At 42.1% G+C, this 21,397-nt stretch overlaps 1 protein-coding gene across 6 annotated transcripts in view; it reads left to right on the forward strand.

The window, feature by feature from the left end:
• Window positions 1-21,397, forward strand: part of CACNA1G (calcium voltage-gated channel subunit alpha1 G) — a 341,842-nt gene that overhangs the window by 72,452 nt on the left and 247,993 nt on the right. For all 6 annotated transcript variants that reach the window (XM_073588056.1, XM_073588061.1, XM_073588058.1 and 3 more), the window contains exons 10-13: window positions 7,149-7,334; window positions 9,093-9,207; window positions 9,298-9,453; window positions 20,851-20,919. In XM_073588056.1, coding sequence (XP_073444157.1) covers window positions 7,149-7,334; window positions 9,093-9,207; window positions 9,298-9,453; window positions 20,851-20,919 — 526 coding nt within the window. The remainder of the gene's footprint in view (window positions 1-7,148; window positions 7,335-9,092; window positions 9,208-9,297; window positions 9,454-20,850; window positions 20,920-21,397) is intronic.

Below are 21,397 nucleotides of genomic sequence, written 5' to 3' on the forward strand. Positions count from 1 at the left end.
TCATCCCCGTCAGTGGAGAGTTGTTTTCGCCCTCTGCTGGTCTGTAACTTCGTTGTTCCCAATGTCTGCAGCTTGACCTTGTTGTAATGGACTGCCATCTTAGAAATTTTAAGGATGGAGGGTACATGACACTGACTGTATCCTCTGCTAGTAAAGCCAGAATTGAGCCCTTCTTTTCCTCTCTCAAGACTTGTCTTTTCAACTCCTTTGGCATGGTTAAAAGTTATTTTTTCATTCCTATTACTTTTGGGATATTACTAGCACTTGTTTTGCCATCCAGCTTGTCCTATTGCAAGAGGATTGTGAACACCACAGCAGGGTTTTTTATACTTTCCTTTGTTAAATAAGATTTGGTTCATGTGATCACTGTCGTGATCCAGTCCGGGTTTTGAGTCCTTTCTGCCCCTTTCCCGGACTGATCAAGTCAAGGGTTTATTTTGCTGGCCTCGTTTTGGGTTCAGGTCTACTATTTCTTCCTGCTGTGTCCTGCAGGCAATGTCAGTTATATTTTCTGCCTATGGCGTAAGTATCTGACTCTGGTAGTACCCTGATTTATCTTGCTGTGCTTTCTCACCTTGCCTGTGTCTGTTCCTCCCTCTCTGCCCATCCCGTCTTCGTGTTTCCTGATTGCCTTTTGGATTTTCAGGTTTTTGACTCTGCCTTGATTCTGACTTGACATTGCCTCTGGTCCCAGGTACTTTTGCCTTTTGTCTGGTATTGACCCTTTGGCTCTCCACTGACTCTGTGCTTGTTTTTTCCCTTTGTACTGCGTGACGGTTTAGGTTTTGACTCGGCTTGTTTGACTATTCTGATGCCATCTGATAGAAGCTTCGCTGCAGCACAGATGCAATGTGTGGCAGATACTGATTATGAATTGTCAATATCTGATTGATCAAGTAATGACAAAAGCATTTGCATGTGAATATTTAGTTATTTTTAAAAGATTGCTGTGTTGATCCTAAAATTAAAATACTAAAATATAGAATTATTTGTTGTTTTTGGGAAAAATGATTTTGTCATTGACTAACTCAGGGTATGTTAACACGATTCTTTTCCAGCAGCGGAACCACTGAGTAGTTTTTGGGTGAAGCCGCTTTTTGAAAACTCAGTGGTTCCGCTGCGGGAAAAGAATCGTGTTTACATACCCTGAGTTAGTCAATGACAAAACCATTTTTCCCCAAAACAACAAATAATCCTATATTTTATTTTTTTAATTTTGGATCAGCACAGCAATCTTTTAAAAATAATTAAATGTCAGCATACAAATGATTTTGTCACCACTTGATCAATCAGATATTGACAATTCATAATCAGTATCTGCCACACATTAAATACACAGATCTCATCATATTAGCAAAAACACAATTCAAAGCATTTCACTTGATCGTGCCAGTTTCCTCAAGATGATCACTACTGTACAGGTTCACCCTTTAGGTGCTGTGACTGCATTTATAGCCATACACCGTACAGTACGTTTTGGGTTGTCTTTTTCAACCTAGTTGTCTTAAACCAGGGGAAGAGTCTTGAGGAGATCATTTGCATATTCCCAGTGCCTTCTGGGATAAGTGAAGAGTCTCCGTGAGCTCAACGATCACTGGGTTTTGGCCGTTGCAGCTGAAAAGAGGAAATCAGAATTTTGGCTCATCTTTCATCGTTTTTAAGAAATCTCAATATGGAAGAGTCCAGGAGCCATTTGGTGAGCTGCATTTCTTGCTACATGTTCACAGACTTACCAGTGGAAAAGCCAAACTTCACATGCCACAAATGCAAGCTTGTGTCCCTGTTGGAGGAAAAGTTGCAAAATCTCGAAGAGAGGTTAGCTACGTTGAAGATCATTAAGGAAGGTGAAGAGTTCTTGGACAGAGCAGAATTATCTCTTCATGTTACAGAAAGAGAAGAAATTCGAAGTGCACCTGAAGAAACAGAGGAATGGAGACATGTGACCCAGAGAAGCAGGAGGATCAGGAGGCAGTCAGCACCTATACTGCTCAGGAACCAGTACCAGGCTCTCACGCAGGAAAACGATGAAGAAATACATCAGGATAAGACTTTGCCAACAAACAGCAACCTTGTACGCCTTCAGAGTCCTCCTGGATGGAGAAAGAAAAATGTTGTGAAGAAGAAACGGAGAGTGGTGGTCATGGAGGATTCCCTGTTGAGAGGAACAGAGGCCACTATCTGCAGACCGGATATAACTTCAAGAGAAATGTGCTGTCTTCCAGGTGCAAAAATTAAAGATGTGTCTGACAGGATATCAGGACTCTTCAGACCTACAGATGACTACCCATTCCTGCTACTACATGTGGGGACAAATGACACCGCAAGAAATGACCTGGAAACCATCTGCAGAGACTTTGAAGACTTAGGCAAGAAAGTGAAAGAACTGGGAGCACAGGTGGTCTTCTCTTCCATCCTCCCAGTGGATGGCCATGGAACAAGGAGGTGGAATAAGATTCTGCAGGTGAACAACTGGCTATGCCGATGGTGCCGTCAGCAACGATTTGGATTTCTGGATCACGGAGTGAATTACCTATAAGATGGACTACTTGCTAGAGATGGGGTGCACCTTACGAAGACTGGAAAGCATGTATTTGGAAGTCGCCTTGCTACACTTGTAAGGAGAGCTTTAAACTAGAACAACATGGGAAGGGAAGCAAAAGACCAGAAAAAGCCATACACCTGACAAATGCTATTGAGAACTCTGCTATTAGAAGTGGAAAAGAGGAACAAAGACAAAAGAATCTAATTAATAAAAATATTGGAGAAAGAGAAACCTATCACAAACTAAAATATTTCTATACTAATGCACAAAGCATGGGCAACGAACAAGGAGAATTGGAACTACTAACACAGGAAAAGAAATATGATGTCATTGGAATCACTGAAACTTGGTGGGACAATACACATGATTGGAATACAAGACTAGAAGGATACAACTTATTTGCAAGAAACAGACTTGATAAACGAGGAGGGGGTGTCGCACTGTATGTTAGAAACGCGTATATCTGCACAGAGATTGAAGCTTCAGAGACTGGGAGTTCTGTGGAAACTGTTTGGGTAAGAATACAAGGACAGAACAATGGAAAGGACACCATTGTAGGCATTTACTACAGGCCGCCTGTGCAAGCTGAAGATATGGATGAACTCTTTATGCATCAAATGGTCAAGTTCTCCAAAAAATATGACATAGTTGTCATGGGAGATTTCAACTATCCAGACATTTGTTGGGAATCTCTCTCAGGCAAAACTAACAGGTCAAGGAAATTCTTATCCTCTCTTGCTGACAACTTTATCTTCCAAAAGGTAGGGGAGAAAACAAGGGGAACTGCTACCTTGGATCTAATCCTTATAAACAGGGAGGAAATGGTTGAGGAGGTAAAAGTGGCTGGGACCCTAGGAGGTAGCGACCATGCTATTTTAGAATTTTGGATAACTAGAGGCGGAAGACCTGTGAAGACTCAGACGTCAAGTTAGATTTCAGAAAGGCAGATTTTAAGGGATTCAGAAAGAGAATTGGAGGGATCCAATGGCTGGATATCCTTAAAGACAAAAATGTCCAGGAAGGATGGGAAATCTTGAAAAATGAAATTCTCAAAGCACAGTTGTTAACAATTCCGAAAAGAGGGAAGAATAGGAAGGATTTAAGGAAACCAGGATGGATGAACACAGAACTTAAGCACATGCTAAAAAGGAAGAAAAAAATGTTTATAAAATGGAAAGAGGGAGGCACATCTAAAGAAGAATATAATGCTGTCTGCAGAACCTGCAGGGCACAAATAAGATTACTAAAGCTGAAAATGAATTGAGGCTTGCAAGAGATGTCAAAAGCAATAATAAAGGATTTTGGGGATATGTCAAAAGTAAAAGAAAAGTCAAAGATGCTATAGGATTATTACAGGATGAAAATAATGAAATGGTAAGACAGGATGTTGGGAAGGCTGAACTTTTAAATTCCTATTTTGCATCTGTTTTCTCTCAGAAAGGAAATGTAACATCAACTGTTATTCACTGTCCTATTAAAGGAATAGAAGAATCCAGGATATCTATAAACAGAAAGATAGTGTGGAAACACTTAGCTAACCTAAATGAATTCAAGTCTCCAGGTCCAGTTGAATTACACCCCATAGTACTGAAGGAGATTGCAGAAGAAATTTTTGAACCCCTCTCCATAATCTTTGAAAATTCTCGGAGAACAGGAAAAGTGCCAGAAGACTGGAGAAGAGCAAATGTTGTTCCTATCTTCAAAAAGGTGGAAGAAGGTGGACCCAGGCAACTATAGGCTGGTGAGTCTGACTTCTATACCAGGAAAGATCTTTGAACAAATTATTAAACAACATGTATGTCAATACCTGGATAAGAATGAAGTGATTAAACAGAGTCAGCATGGGTTTGTAACTAATAAGTCATGTCAGACTAACTTAATTTCCTTCTATGACGGTATCACTGATTGGGTGGATCAAGGAAATGCTGTAGATATAGTATATCTTGACTTCAGCAAAGCATTTGACAAAGTCTCTCATACAATCCTTATTGAAAAAATGACTAAGTATGGAATGGACAAGGCAACTATTAGGTGGATTCATAACTGGCTTAGTGATCGGACCCAAAGAGTGGTCGTAAATGGCTGCACATCCAGTTGGAAGAATGTCTCAAGTGGGGTACCACAGGGCTCTGTCCTGGGCCCTTTATTGTTCAACATCTTTATCAATGATTTAGATGAAGGAATTGAGGGTAAACTGATTAAATTTGCTGATGACACAAAGCTAGGAGGGATAGCTAATACTAGAGAAGAGAGAGAGGATTCAAAAAGATTTAAATAAACTGGAGAAGTGGGCAGCAACTAACAGAATGGTTTTTAACTGGGAGAAATGCAAAGTACTACATCTGAGCAATAAAAATGAAAAAAGCATATACAGAATGGGAGGAATAGAGCTAAGTGACAGCACATGTGAAAAAGACTTGGGTATACTAATAGATCACAGACTGAATATGAGTCAATAGTGTGATGCAGCAGCAAAAAAGGCAAATGCAATTCTAGGATATATTAACAGAAGCATACAGTCTAGATCACGTGAAGTCATTAGTTCCCTCTACTCCTCTTTGGTCAGACCTCATCTGGAATATTGTGTCCAGTTTTGGGCACCACATTTTAAAAAAGACATCAACAAACTGGAGCAAGTTCAGAAAAGAGCGACCAGAATGGTGACCGGTCTGCAAACCCTGTCTTATGAGGAAAGGTTGCAGGATTTGGGAATGTTTAGTTTGCAAAAGAGAAGACTGAGAGGAGACTTAATAGCTGTCTACAAATATCTAAAGGGCTGTCACATTGTAGAAGGATCAACTTTATTCTCATTTGCACAAGGAAAGACTAGAAGCAATGGGATGAAACTGAAGGGGAGGAGACACAGATTAGATATTAGAAAAAACTTTTTGACAGTTAGAGTGATCAATGAGTGGAACAAGCTGCCACGAGAAGTGGTGAGTTCTCCTTCAATGGAAGTCTTCAAACAGAGGCTGGACAGACATCTGACTGGGATGATTTAGCGAATCCTCCTTTGAGCAGGGGGTTGGACCATATGGCCCAGGAGGTCCCTTCCAACTCTACGATTCTATGATTCTATGAAATTATATTCCGCAGTTTCTTCTTTCAATTGTCACATTTATTAGAATCCTCAATTTAAACAACTCTGCTCAGTTATGCACAAATACAGTGTACAATATATCCTTCTCTCCAGCATTGCTGCATATGCACAGAACGTTCACTGTTTGATTAGTGTGGATTCCACTGATCACGAGAACTGGAGTCTTGTGTCCCTCTTTTGAATAGAAATTTTTTTCCAGATTTTTGCTACCCCATGTGAGAGCAGGATAATGTAGAGACAGAGACCCTGATTCCAGTGATATATCACTTACTGCTTGTTGATGTAGGTGACCCACTTCTCTGAATGCTGAGCTCTGTATAACCCCGCCCACACCACTGATTGGTAGCTTTCTGTGTACACTGTGCATAGGCAGAAAGCTGCCAATAATTGGTGGAGTGGGATTATACAGAGCTCGTGAATATGAAGGACTACATGGCAGCAGGTTTATTAGTCATTTACTAGTCCAATTTGAGTTGAAAGGATTGAAGTAAGTTACATACCGGGGTAGAATACACAACAGAAAAGCTGCCTTTGCTGTTATATTTTTTATAAATTATGTTTATATTGTATCTCTTTCTAAGACCAAGTTCACACAAGCGTATAAAAGGTAGAGTTTTTTTGCAATCCAGTTTTTACACCAGCGGCTATTCATAATTTACAAGACCAGTTACAGTTTCCTATGTCACAGAATTGCAATATATATGTAAAAATCGGATGCTTGTGCTGTTGCTCCATACGGCATCTGATTTTTTTTGCACACCCATAGACTTGAAGGGGGTGAGTCTCATCCATTTTACAGAAGACGCTAGTGCATGCTGCAATTTTTTTCATACTCAAATTCGGTCAGTGAAAAAAATCGATCATCTGCACTGCCCCATTGATTGGTCTGAGTGTAGTTTTACAGGACTCAGACCAAGAATGTTGTTGAATGAACGAGCCCTAACACTGAGAAATAAATTATTGGCATCTACTTGCAATTTTATTTTATTTTTACTTGTTTAATGAATGAAAGGTTGTATTTTATCAACTCATTTCTTTTGCTTATAGTGAGATTTGTCATTGTATTAGATGTTACAATAAATTTTTTGGCTTTGCGCAATTTTTTTTTATTTGTCTTTAAAACGTTTTCTTTTTTTGTGAGTCAACCCCTAGTAGAAAGATAAAGCTATGAAAAGTACCAGCGAGGCTACAGTGTGAATCACATATAATGCCTGTGTCTTTCTACAAGTCTGGCTAAATCCTGGATTGACCCTGTTTGGGCATTATTTAAATTGGTTCCTTTTTGGCTCACAAGACTCATTTGATTACAGTGCCATGGTTTAGCTCGTTGGAAGCACGCCATTCATTAGAAATAAAATGTGCTAGAATATAGAAGGTGCCTAAATGTGGGCCTGAAATATGAAGTGCAGTAAATAGATTGTTGTTTCTACAGTCTGTAATATAATATATTCTTAGCAATCATCAGCTAAAGTATTATTTATCTAATTAGATATGTTTTTCCTGCAGTGTCTGGGAAATAACTGGACAGCAGGGTGGTGGTCTCTCTGTACTGAGGACTTTTCGTCTCATGAGGGTCCTGAAGCTAGTGCGCTTTATGCCAGCACTGCAGCGCCAGCTTGTAGTATTAATGAAAACCATGGACAATGTTGCCACCTTTTGCATGCTGCTGATGCTCTTTATCTTTATATTCAGGTTGGTATTATTATTATTATTATTATTATTATTATTATAGAAAAAGAAATTGCAAAATCAAGATTTTTGTATTTGACATTGTCAAATAAAATATGAACCTCTCATGCAGTATATAGTAAGACGTCTCTGTCCACCACTCTGTACAGACGTGAGTACAATTGATCCCTGGGAGCCGGCGCACTGCAGCTTCTCTGTGCCGGCTGTCAGCTTGACAGCTGACAGAGAAAGGCCGACTCCCAGTAGGCCCGACTGCGCCCCTCTGCCGGCTGTGCCCGGGGCACATGCCTCAGCTGCCCCCCTAGATACGCCTCTGGTCACACCAATGTAGGCATGCAAATATGTTAATTAGATATAATCCAGATAGATTTCAACCTTCCTGATGTAAATAAGATTGTGTTCATTCACTGAAAGCATAAATCCATAAATCCAGCATGTGTGATCTGTAGGCATAGACAACACCATGCATTTATAGCAAATATTCTTCTACTAGGGTGTATTTTCTGCTGATCACAAGGGGTACAGTAGGAAAATACTATATATTGTCTGTCATCAATAGTGATCAGAGTCCAGAGGTTCTTGGTGCTCATAGATAAGAAAAGGAAGTAATATGCTCTGTAGTCTGATTGGAGACATCTAAGGTGGCTTCTAGTGATGAGCGAGTATACTCGTTGCTCGGGTGTCCTCCGAGTATTTGGCGTGCTCGGAGATTTCGTTTGTGTCGCCATTTCTGCATGATTTGGGCCAGTTGCTAGACAGCCTGAATACATGTGAGGAATGCCTATTTGTTAATGAATCTCCACATGTATTCAGGCTGTCTAGCAGCCGCAAATCATGCAGCTACGTCGACAAAAACTAAATCTCTCAGCATGCCAAAATACTCGGAGGACACCCAAGCAACGAGTATACTCGCTCATCACTAGTGGCTTCATTAGTTAGGCAATGTTCTCCAGTGTCTGGGAGAGGAGAATGGTCGGTCGGTTCGCATTTGCCAAGTTCAGCTGCATAATTAGGAAGAGGATTGTGGTAGGTTTGTTAATTTCCATTAGTGTATTATTAATTGCTAATATCTTTGTTAAAATTTTTACTCATGGTCTACGCAGATTCTACTGTCCTAATTCATCAAATCAAGTACACCAGAATGTTGATGTAATTAAATCGCTTTGAAAAGTTACATTTTTATGGAACGCAGAGTTGCAAAATTTTTTTTACAACTTTTGTAGCTTTCATGCCAGTTACACCCAACTTTGCCAAGATGGTTGGACGGTGTGACGCCACAGCTCAACATGAATTATGACTGAAGTAAGATTTTTCAGACACTCCCTTGTAATTCATTAAGAGGCACTTCTTAATGAATCATGAGTGCCTGACCCCAGCACACCACCTAATTAAGACTGGTGCAAAAAAACACCAATTCTGATGAATTGGGACCTACAGTATGTTCCCAATGATTGATACAAAAGCCCAACAATATTATCTGTGTCTTTACGAACAACTTACTGGAACATGAATTAATTAATTGCCATGAATATTTACTGGACACAAGTAGACCACTGATATCTCCTTCATTTCTTCTGTATCCCTACCATCAACTACAAAATTTGTTGTTACTATCTTTGTTACTTATAATGTCAATTTAACAAGTAAAACTATTAATTCCCAGGAAAGGATTTTTCTTTCAAATGTACTACAATAGATGATGATAATCTATGTTTGTCTAAAAGTTTTGCTTTTTTATATTTTTTTATATATATTTGTCAGCATTTTAGGAATGCATCTTTTTGGCTGCAAATTTGCATCAGAAAAGGATGGAGACACTGTCCCCGATAGGAAGAATTTTGACTCTCTGCTTTGGGCGACAGTGACTGTATTCCAGGTATTGTATGATTGCTAACGTATGTGCAAAAATAAAAACAATGCAATCTTCTACTTGACATTATTCTAATTATCTGATTGGTCACTTTAGATTTTAACGCAGGAAGACTGGAATAAAGTTCTTTACAATGGAATGGCCTCAACATCCTCATGGGCAGCACTTTATTTTATTGCACTGATGACATTTGGAAACTACGTCCTATTCAACCTCTTGGTGGCTATTCTTGTTGAAGGGTTTCAGACTGAGGTAAGACCTGACTTTAGTTTGTCGTATATGTGTACCTTAAGCTGAGACAGTTAGGTAAAGTAATGAGAAATACCAAAAATCATAAATTAAAACTGCTACAAAATAGCATTTACATCTTGTGCATAACAAAAAGAACTATTCACAATATCTGTGAAATATTTTTTTCTTGTCCTCATTGGCTATTTGCACACAACATCTTATTCCGGTGGGTAAAAACATCAGTTTTTCAAGGGCAAAAAGCTTTAGGAAATTCTTGTCATGATTCCACCTACCACAATCCCTGCTGGAGTAAGGCTGCGTCCACACGTTGAGGTTTTTTCGTGGCGGTTTTTACCGCACGATTTTGCTGCGAAAATGCAAAAAAACAGCATCCCATGCAATCTTATGGGATTCCGCAATGCTGTGCTAATGCGGATTTTCCCGCGGCGGAATTGCATCGCGGAAAAATCTGCAGCATGCTTATTAATTTGCGGAATCGCGGCGATTCCGGCCACATAGGAATGCATTGTTCTGCTTACTTTCCGCATGTGGCTGTGCCCACCATGCGAAAAATAAGCAGAACATTTGCGGATGGTACCCACGGTCCAGAGGAGAGGAGACTGTCCTCCAGGCTCTGGGTACCATATCCCTGTAAAAAATAGAAATATAATTTAAAAAATCGGGTTATATTCACCTTCTGACATCCTCCACAGCGTCCCCAGGCTTCAGTGATACTTGCGGCAGGTCCCGTTCCCAGTGATGCATTGCGATGACCTTTGCTGACGTCGCATCTCGCGATGCTGTAGCGGTCTTGCGAGACCGCGACGTCATCAAAGGTCATTGCCGCAATGCATCACTGGGAACGAGACCTGCCGGAGCATCGCGGAGGCCTGGGGAAGCTGTATGGGACTTCGGAAGGTGAATATAACCTGATTTTTTATTTTTTTTATTATTTTTAACATTAGATATTTTTACTACTGATGCTGCATAGGCAGCCTCAATAGTAAAAAGTTGGTCACACTCGTCAAACACTATGTTTGACGAGTGTGACCAACCTGTTAATCAGTTCTCCAAGCAATGCTACAGATCGCTTGGAAAACGCTAGCATTCTGCAAGCTAATTTCGCTTGCAAATCGCTAGTTTTTCTGCGGGAAAATCGCAGGAATTTAAAATGCGATTTTTCCACAGAATGGAATTCCGGAATTCTCACGGTAACTTCCGCTGGAGTTCCGCTACTTGTGAATCCAGCCTTAGGCCTCTTTCACACATCAGGTTTTCGCCGTCAGGCGTGATCCGGCGCTTTTGACAGAAACCGGATCCGGCGAAATGCAATGCCGGATCCGGTTTCCCCCCCATTGACTTGCATTTGCGCCGGATCGCGCCGGATGGCCATGCGTTTCATCCGGTTTTCGCCGGATCCGGCAATGTGTCGCGATCCGGCGTCTGGAAAAAACGGCTACTGTAACGTTTTTTGTCTCCGGCGAAAAAGCCGGACACGCCGGATCCGGCGCGTCCGGCTTTTTCACACAATGAAAGCCTATGAGCGCCGCAATGCGCCTGATCCGGCGAAAGCCGGATCCGGTGGCCGGATCCGGTTTTTTTGGTCTGAGCATGCTCAGTAGCTCTGCCCACAAGACATATATAAAAGCAAGACAGTGGGACCCACAGCCACACCCAACATGCCACCCAAGAAAGCAACCAAGCGCAGCAGGAGAAGGCAGGAGACCACTGCAGCACCATCAGCACCACCACCACCCCAAATGGAGCAGCAAATGGAACATGCTGAGGAGGGGAGGCCAGCAGCAGATGAGAGACGGTAATTATCAAATCCCCCATTCCTCCAAACTAGGGCTATTGAATAATATCAAGATATTCATTGGCCCTTTGTTTCTCTTTATTCAACAGCCGCCAAATAGATGCAGCAGCAGCAGCAGCAATGGCAGCAGCTGGAACACCACCCACAGGCATGGAGTGTGGCCACCAGGAAGACAGCACATCATCTTCTGGGAGCCCTCCCTCGCATCGTCAGCGTTTGACGGTAAGTTTTTATTTCCAAAATCCATCATCTCTGTAATATATGTCTATTCATTGCCTTTTATTTCAAAACAGGATTCACAAGATGAAGAGGAGCTCCCAGAAGAAGAAGGAAGGGGTGGACAGACACTTGGAGTGGGCTCACAATTGGTAAGTTTTTTGCATCAAACGCAGAAACACAACATCACACTACACACAACACATAGAAAACAATGTTCTGCAGACCACACACAGCAAACAAATGCCTACATCCAAAGACATAACATTTTTTGTTTTCTTCTCTAGTCTTCCCAATCTGGTGCTCGGCCAAGAGGTCCTCGCAGTGCCTCCCAGGGTCGTCGGCGACAGCAACGCGGCGGTCACCAGCGTGTAAGTATAAATATTTTTGCTTTGTTTTTTTGCACTTTTTATTTCATTTCTTTTGTGGAGGCTAATTATGTTATTTTTGTCTTTTTCTTTAACAGCCTTCACAGCGTGCTCCCGACTCTGACGGTGAGGATGGAGGACTCGATGTGGACCACCTCATCGATCTCGTCAGAGAAAGGGAGCCGCTCTGGAATATGGCTGACCGCCGCCACGCTGACTTTATCGTTACCCGACGACTCTGGGAGGAAATCTGTTCGCTCCTTGTGGGCCGCTGGGAGGACCTCGATGTTCGGGCCCAGATTAAAGAGCGTAAGTATATACAGTACCGGTTGCTTGATGTAAACCATTGTTTCCCGAACTCCAGTCCTCGTGGTCCCCACGGATCATGTGTTCAGGATTTCTATTTACTATGGAAATCCTGAAAACATGACCCCTGGGGACCATGAGGACTGGAGTTTGTGAAACACTGATGTTGTATACTAACCACTCCTTTCTCGTTTCAGGGAACAGAATTGTGAATCGGTGGCGGTCTGTGAGGGATCGTTTCAAGAAGGAGTTCAATAAAGAGATGCGGGCCCCGAGTGGATCTGGAGGACGCAGGAGCAAGTACAAGTGCGCACAAGCCCTGTCGTTCCTCCGGGAAACAATGGTCACTAGAAGGTAAATATTACACACCACATGTGAAAAAAAATGTTAGATGTAACTTTTTTTTTTCAGCCAGGGCCATACCATGTCAGTATTTTAATTGTTTTTTTTTCTCTTTATTCCACAGCACGGTGAGCAGCACTCGGGAGCCTGCACGATTGGACCCTTCTGAGGCGATCCCTGAGGAGACCGGCACCGAGGGACACTTCGACCGCCCCGGTACATCTGCACCTTCCCAGCCTTCCCACACATTCGACCCATCTGTCCCATCCACCAGCACAGGAGCATCGTGGCCGCCTACATTACATGAAGCTGCTGGTGAGGAGATCGCTTTCCCTTTACCCCACCCTTCTGCCCCTGCCACCTCTAGTACACCTGCGGGTACTGGGCGACAGCGGCAGAGGGGTCAGGAAAAGAGTTATGTGCCAGAGTTCTTGCATCTGAATGCATCTTTCCAGAAAAGTCTTGTCAGAGCAAATCTCCGCAGGCTTTCAGCAGATCAACTCCAGCATTCTGGAGGTGAAGACACTTCTGCAAACCATGCATTCAGAAGCAAGATCTTCGCCAAACCACACCTTTTTCAGGTCTGTTGTGGAGCGCATGGCAACACTATCTCCTACCCAGCAGATGCATGTAATGCATTTGTGCCACGGTGCTCTACAGCAGGTTACCTCCCAACCTCCACCTCCCACCACTGTAGTTCCTCCACCTGCACCCCCTCCAGCCACTTTCCATCCTCCCCCTCCTATTACATCTGCACCCCCTCCAGCCACTTTCCATCCTCCCCCTCCTATTACATCTGCACCCCCTCCAGCCACTTTCCATCCTCCCCCTCCTATTACATACCAGCAACCTCACCAGTACCAGCAACCTCCCCAGTACCAGACATCTCCCCACTTCCAGCAACCTGCCCTGTACCAAACTCCTTCCCCGTACCAAACTCCTTCCCCGTACCAAACTCCTTCCCCATACAACTTTCCATCAACATCATCTGCTCCTACAGTCCCTGCCCAACCCTCCACTCCACCGCCCACCACCTCTTCTGCCTCCCACATGTCCACCCATTCTGTAGCTTTTTCCACACCATCACCTCTAACTGTTCCTTCCCCACCACGATCCCAGTCCTCTCTCCACACTCCCATTGTCGAAGTGTCCCGCAGCCCCTCCAGCAGTATTTCCACCCCACACTACACCGAGTTATAATGTTTTTTTTGTAATAAAAATGCCCATTTGGTTGGTTTCAAACCTTTATTAAAAAAGTTTTTTTAACTTTAAAAACAGTTTACACAAAAAAAAATATTTTAAATAAAAGTTAAATTATTGTTTACACTGGTTGTCTGTCATTTCTTTCTGCGGCGAAATATGTTTAAAAAAAAGGTTAAATACAGGGTATTTAAAAGGTAAAAAGGTATTCAAAACCAGGTATATAACTGTGGGTAAATTTTAGCTTTTTGCCACAGTTGTGTTCCTGGTTGTGTTTGAAGCAAAGTATTTCACCTGAAAAGTTGTGTTTATTGTTGGTGATTTCCTAACAATGTACACAACTTTTGTTAAAAGGTGAAATACTTTGCATAAAACACAACCAGGTACACACCTGTGGCCTAAAGCTAAAAATAGTAAGACCATGACAAGATAGCCAACTTTGGTTGGCAAAGGTATATACTGTTGGTCCAGAAGGTACACAAGTTTGGTTAGGGCACAAATCTTTCACACTCTGTCATCCTGCCAGTGTACTCTGCCTTGAGGTGACATAAAGTATAGTGCAAAATTGTCCCTCATTACTGAAACCGTCACAGAACTTCTAGTGGTAATATTTCCAATGACAACATCCATCTTCGCCAGTAACTTGCTCTTCTCTCCAACCTGCACTTTCTTCTCTACAACCTGTCAAAGAAGGGCTGTAGGAACATGCTATATATAGTTTTCCAGTAGCCAATCCCGTTCGGAAGGCCACAAGGGTCAATTTTAAAAACCGGATCCGGCGTAATCCGTCGAAAAACTGATAGAAAAACGGATGAACCGGATGAGACGGATCCGGTTTTGTCTGTCAAGAACAAGACGGATCCGGCAGAAAACCGGATCCGGCACATCAGGTTTTACAAAACATTTGCCGGATCCGGCATTCCGGCACGACGCCGGATCGCGCCTGACGCCGAAAACCTGATGTGTGAAAGTAGCCTTAGACTTGTGGTGCAGCAGTTGGTTCCGTGAGGGCTGATCGTATGGTCCGGTCCTTCTATTGCAGGTTTCCTGGGGTACGATGGCTCCCACTAGAAGAGGGGGTACTGTCACAATTCCGCCAATAAGCTTTATCTGGACTCAGTGAGTGACAGTTTAGCTATCCAATCTAGGGCAGGAGTATGCTGAGCTGTCAGTATGGTGAGTGATGGACAGCTCAGCCATCCAATTGGAGGTTGGGGCGTGCTGAGCTGTCAGTGTGTTGAGTGACAATTCAGCCCTCCAATCATGCCTGGGGCTTGGAACCATAGCATATTAGAGTTGTAAGGGACCTCTAGGGTCATCATGTTCAACTCAATGCTCAATGCAAGATTCACTAAACTATCCCAGACAAATGTCTGTCCAGCCTCTGTTTGAAGACTTCCATTGAAGGAGAACTGACCACCTCTCATTGCAGCTTGTTTCACTCATTGATCACCCTCAATGTCAAAAAGTTTATTCTAATATGTATCTTCTCCCTTTCAGTGTCATTCCATTGCTTCTCGTGTTTCCATGTGCAAATGAAAATAAGGATGATACCCCTACACTGTGACATCTTTTCAGATATTTGTAGACCGCTATTAAGTCTCCTCTTAGCCTAATTTTTTGTAAACTAAACATTCCCAGATCCTTTCACCTTTACTTGTAGGACATACTTTGCAGTCTGCTCACCATCCTGGTAGCTCTTCTCTAAATTTGCTCCAGGTTTTCAATATCTTTTTTAAAATATGATGTCCAGAAATGGAAACAGTACTCGTGATGAGGTCTGATCAAGGAGAAGAAAAGGAGGCTAATTACTTTATGTGATATAGACTGCTGCATCACACTGTTGACTTGTGCAATCTGTGATCTATTAGTATGCCCGTCTTTTTCATGAGTGCTGTTGCTTAGTTCTATTCTCCCATTCTATAAATGTAATTTTTGTTTTTGTTGCCCAAATGTAGAATCCTGCATTTCTCCCTGTTAAATACCATTCTATTAGTCGCTGCCCATTGTTCATCATGGCAGTGCCCACTTTTCTATGGAGGCCACCAAACCCCCAGGATCCTAGGAAACCTACGATGGAAGGGCCAAACCAGACAATCAGCCTTCACGGAACATACCACTAAGCCACAAATCTTTCTCTAGCAGGGATTGCAGTAGGATTTGTAGCAAAGTGCACATGGTAGTGTACGACACTGATCTGACACACCTGATTAATGAAGAGGCATATGCATCTGACTCCAGCGCATCTCCTCACAAAGATAGGCCTGTAGTATTCAAGCCACTTCAGTTGTACAGCTCAGCCTAGTCTTAGGGGTAAGGCCCAACGGAATTGTTGGCAAAATGTGCTGAAATTCACAGCTTTGCACCAGATTGTGTGAAGCTTGCTGTGACTTCAAACAGCTGAGAGACTAAAATAAAAAATGTAGTATAGCCAATCTTCTGATGCTCTTGTGCCTGCTTCCCAGTTCTCTGGTCCTCTTGCTGCATTGATGACATGTCAACTGGTGACCTCTGCAATCTGTCAACACCACACAACATTATTCAAAATCCACACACTGGGATTGACTGCAGATTTTTCCTTCCACATTCCAGTTAGTGGATAAAACTCACCAAAAATCCCTTCCCTTGCCAACAGATGTTAACATACTGCCAATTTTTAAAAAAATGCACCGCTGGTTAATTGTGTGGCAAAAATCTGCATTATATGGATAGGATTTGTTAAAATCTCATCCACCCACCTGGGTTCTTGGAAGCCGACCAGGATACTCTAGTTCGAAAAATAGAGTAATTTCTAAACTATAAAAACTATAAAACTAAAAATAAATCTTCCCCGTTATTACAGAGGACCACACAAGATGCCCACAAACAGTTTCTGATTGTGTTGTTTATAAATAGCACGCACCGGTTGTTCTGTTAATCTGGTTCATTTCACATTCACATAATTTATATTCAGTTTCCACCGAGAGGGAAATGATTTTGTGCTGAGTGTATGGAAGCGTCAGCGGCAGCTCCCATAATATTCAGTGCTGTTTATCATAACAGCAAGGGCTATTATATACTCAATTCATCATTCTATTTCCCCCTATCAGTCAGTACTTATATCTTCAACTTTTAGGGGCCACAAAGAATTTATGTTTTAGAAATTAGATCAATTTTAGTGTAGATTGTATTTTAAATGTTGACATTCACTGAGGTGTGGTTAGCTATCTATAGGAACGCTGAGAATATATATTTATAGTGTTCACATTTTAGCTCAAGATATTTACTACAGTGTACAATATAAATGCAATCAGGGAATTTTTTTCATGGAAATATTCATGTCCAGTGTGGAAAATAAGTATTTGATACACTGAAAATTTGGGCGGGGTCACACTTAACGTATGAAAAATCGGTTTGAGTCTCCCTGCCGAGAGTCGTAGGAGTGTAATGCGAGTGTCATGCGAGTACAATCCGATTTCTCACACCTAGCATCCGAATGAGCGTCCAAATGCAGTGCGATTACTATCCGATTGCAATGCGATTTTAACATGAGCTTTTACATACAGCAATTCTGTCATTTACACATCGTTTTCAAATGAAATATTCTTCAAAACACACACACATATATATATTTATATATACAGTACATATACACTCACTGGCCACTTTATTAGGTACACCATGCTAGTAACGGGTTGGACCCCCTTTTGCCTTCAGAACTGCCTCAATTCTTCGTGGCAGAGATTCAACAAGGTGCTGGAAGCATTCCTCAGAGATTTTGGACCATATTGACATGATGGCATCACACAGTTGGCGCAGATTTGTCGGCTGCACATCCCTGATGCGAATCTCCCGTTCCACCACATCCCAAAGATGCTCTATTGGATTGAGATCTGGTGACTGAGGAGGCCATTTGAGTACAGTGAACTCATTGTCATGTTCAAGAAACCAATCTGAGATGATTCGAGCTTTATGACATGGCGCATTATCCTGCTGAAAGTAGCCATCAGATGCCTGTTCTTAGCTGAGAGGAGTGGTACCCAGTGTGGTCTTCTGCTGCTGTAGCCCATCTGCCTCAAAGTTCGACGCACTGTGCGTTCAGAGATGCTCTTCTGCCTACCTTGGTTGTAACGGGTGGCAATTTGAGTCACTGTTGCCTTTCTATCAGCTCGAACCAGTATGCCCATTCTCCTCTGACCTCTGGCATCAACAAGGCATTTCCGGCCACAGAACTGCCGCTCACTGGATTTTTTTTCTTTTTCGGACCATTCTCTGTAAACCCTAGAGATGGTTGTGCGTGAAAATCCCAGTAGATCAGCAGTTTCTGAAATACTCAGACCAGCCCTTCTGGCACCAACAATCATGCCACGTTCAAAGGCACTCAAATCACCTTTCTTCCCCATACTGATGCTCGGTTTGAACTGCAGGAGATTGTCTTGACCATGTCTACATGCCTAAATGCACTGAGCTGCCGCCATGTGATTGGCTGATTAGAAATTAAGTCTTAACACACAGTTGGACAGGTGTACCTAATAAAGTGGCCAGTGAGTGTATATATATAATAGATAGATGAAATGTCAGCAAATCATCTGCTGTGTACAGTATATCACAGTATAAACATCTGCCCCCAGTCGTCGGCTTTCCCTCTGCTGGTTACGAAAATTAATAACAAGATCCCAAGTACAGAGTACATAATAGTAATCCTTCTTAAGTCACCCTCAGTGACTTTTTGGAGACAAATCCCCTATGGAGCTCCTGATATGTAATAACACCAAGCAAGCGGAGCAATAACCACCATAATACCAAAATATCCAAAAATATTAAAGAAGTCTTTAATGTAATAGTATCAAAATATAAAATTCACATAGATGAATAGTGCAGGATAGTTGTTAACACATGAGCCGGGAAAAACCGGATGAAAAAGTAGTCCTGCGTCCAGACATGGACATAAATGGGCTAAGAAACAAGAAGTATTAGTTCCTTAATTAGGGTCATATCCCTTAGTCTGTAGTATAATGCCATCAGAGGATAAACCCCAGTCACCATATAGTACTCTTCCCGGTAGTAGATCCCCGTACACATGTAACCATGGCTAGTAAATGGATCCAGGTATATGGGACAAAAACATGCGGCATAGAGACAAGGCCCCCCGAGGAAGCAACTGCGAAACGTGCGTAGGGGCACATTCCTGCACACCAGACAAGGACATGGGTAAGATTAACCCCTGATTATTCTGTCTCTATGGCGCATGTTTTTTTTTCCCATATACCTGGATCGATTTACTAGCCATGGTTACATGTGTACGGGGATCTACTACAGGGAAGAGTACTATATGGTGCCTGGGGTTTAGGCTACTTTCACATTTCCGGATTTTAAATCCGGCGGGCTGCGGCGAAAAGTTGTCAAACCTGATCCGGTAGGAGTCGCAGCCCGCCGGATCATCTGTTTTTGCCAGATACGGTGCAGGAGAGGGAAAGGGAAAGAGAGTCTTCGCGCATGCGCTCTGCAAAAAAGCGGTCCGGCGCTGTCAAAAAACGTTGCATGGAACTTTTTTGCAGACGCCGGACAGGCATTTTTTGCCGTTTCCGGCTAAAGCCGGACACGCCGCATGGCCATCAGGCGCAATGCGGCGATAATGTAAGTCTATGGGAAAAAAGCCAGATCCGGTGGCAGCAGGCGCCGAATCCGGTTTTTCAATTTTTCGCCGCATCGTGCCTGATGCTTCAAAATGGAAATGTGAAAGTAGCCTTATTCTCTGACGGCATTATACTACAGACTAAGGGATATGACCCTAATTAAGGAGCTAATACTTCTTGTTTCTTAGCCCATCCTTCTTCTTTCAAACACAGCGAGTGGAGTTGATAGCAAAAAGTTCTATTTTGTTCTCATCTGACCACATGACCTTCTCCCATGCCTCCTCTGGATCATCCAGATGGTCATTGGAGAACTTCAAATTGGCATGGACATGTGCTGGCGTGAGAAGGGGCACCTTGCATGCTCCGCAGGATTTTAATCCATGACAGCATATTGTATTACTAATAGTAATGTTTGAGACTGTGGTCCCAGCTCTCTTCAGGTCATTGACCAGGTCCTCCTGTGTAGTTCTGGGCTGATTCCTGACCTTTCTCAGAATCATCCTGAGATCCTGCATGGAGCCCCAGACCAAGGAAAATTGACAATCTAATCCCGGTAAAGAATACAGAGTAGGACAGCTTCTTAAAGAAACACTAACAAGTCTGTGAGAGCCAGAATTCTTGTTGGGTGGTAGATCAAATTCTTAATGCAATAAAATGCAATTTAATTATTTAAAAATCATACAATATGATTTTCTGTTTTTTTACTTTTAGATTCTGTCTCTCACAATTGAAGTGTACCTACGATAAAAATTACAGACGTCTCCAATTTTTGTAGGTGTGAAAACTTGCAAAATTGATAGTGTATCAAATACTCCCTCTGCCCCCACACCCCACCCCACTGTATTGCATTAATATTACCTAAGTACGCCACTAGAACTGTACAGGACTACTGCAGGATAGAAACCCATATGCGATCTATTCAGATGTCCGTTTTTCACATACATGTTCTAACCATGATTTTGACGGACATTCTAGTCTTTGGTACTATTCACATGTTTGGGGGGGGTTGCGGATTGTGCGTTGGAAAAAAAATCACTTAGATATGTCCAATTTTGATCCAAGTCACAAATCAAAATTACCCTTACAAGTCTATGGTCTATGAAAATCACGTAACACACGTGGCATCGGTGTGCAGTCTGTGAGCTGTACGCCATTAACATTGTAATGGGGAGTAGTTTTGCAATTTATTTATTTAATTTATTTTTTTAACACGAGAAAATCACTGTGGAAACACTGATGTTAAAAATTTATACAAGGACCAAAGACTGATGAAAAATATTATAAAACGCATATTTTTTTTTTGCTTACCAAAAAAATCATTAACGTTTAAATGAGGCCTAAGTCTGCCATTTTTTATGCTCAGCCTTAATAACGGGAGCGCTGGAATGAATTTGATGCATCTTTCAGTTAGATATATACCGTATATGTATTTAGATTTATATATACAGTACATCAGTAACTATTTATCATTATGGGATACAATAATGATCAATACTGTAAGAGATATTTTGTGGTTTTATTATGCATGTACAAGGTTCTTTTTTTCTTTTTACAGGAAGTATCCAAAAGAGAAGACATGAGTGCGCACCTAAGCTGTATACACCTGCCTATTGACTCTCTTGTGGTGAGCCCAATCACTTCTTGAACCATGTCATTTTATGTTTTCAGTTCTCAGTGTTTGTTCTTATGCCATATTTGTTGTAGAGAAAAAACCTGTCATCTTAAAGTGCATTCACACTGAAAGATTATCATGAACGAGCGTTCCTAAAAATTATGATACCTTGATGAATGAGCAAAAATGCTTGTTTGTTGGGTGAAATGATCTTTCGTACTACACAGAAGATAATTATCGGCAGCACATGTGGACAGAGCTCACGCTGCTGAGAGTAATAGCAGCCTATGTGCACTGAACGATTTATTACGGATCGCGCTGTGTGCATCTGAAGAGCGGAGTGCTGTAGATAATCAGCGATCATTTAATGCCACTGGTCAGTTCCGGTAAATGGACCCCTAGGGATGTTTGGAAAAGTGATCTGATGAGCCTTGAACATATCCACAAAAGTGTTTGGCTACAACTTTGGAGTTCATTTACATGTACAGAT

The sequence above is a fragment of the Dendrobates tinctorius genome, unplaced genomic scaffold (genome assembly GCF_039654945.1).
Source record: "Dendrobates tinctorius isolate UK_male_01 unplaced genomic scaffold, ASM3965494v1 ptg000103l, whole genome shotgun sequence".
In the NCBI taxonomy this organism is placed as follows: domain Eukaryota; kingdom Metazoa; phylum Chordata; class Amphibia; order Anura; family Dendrobatidae; genus Dendrobates; species Dendrobates tinctorius.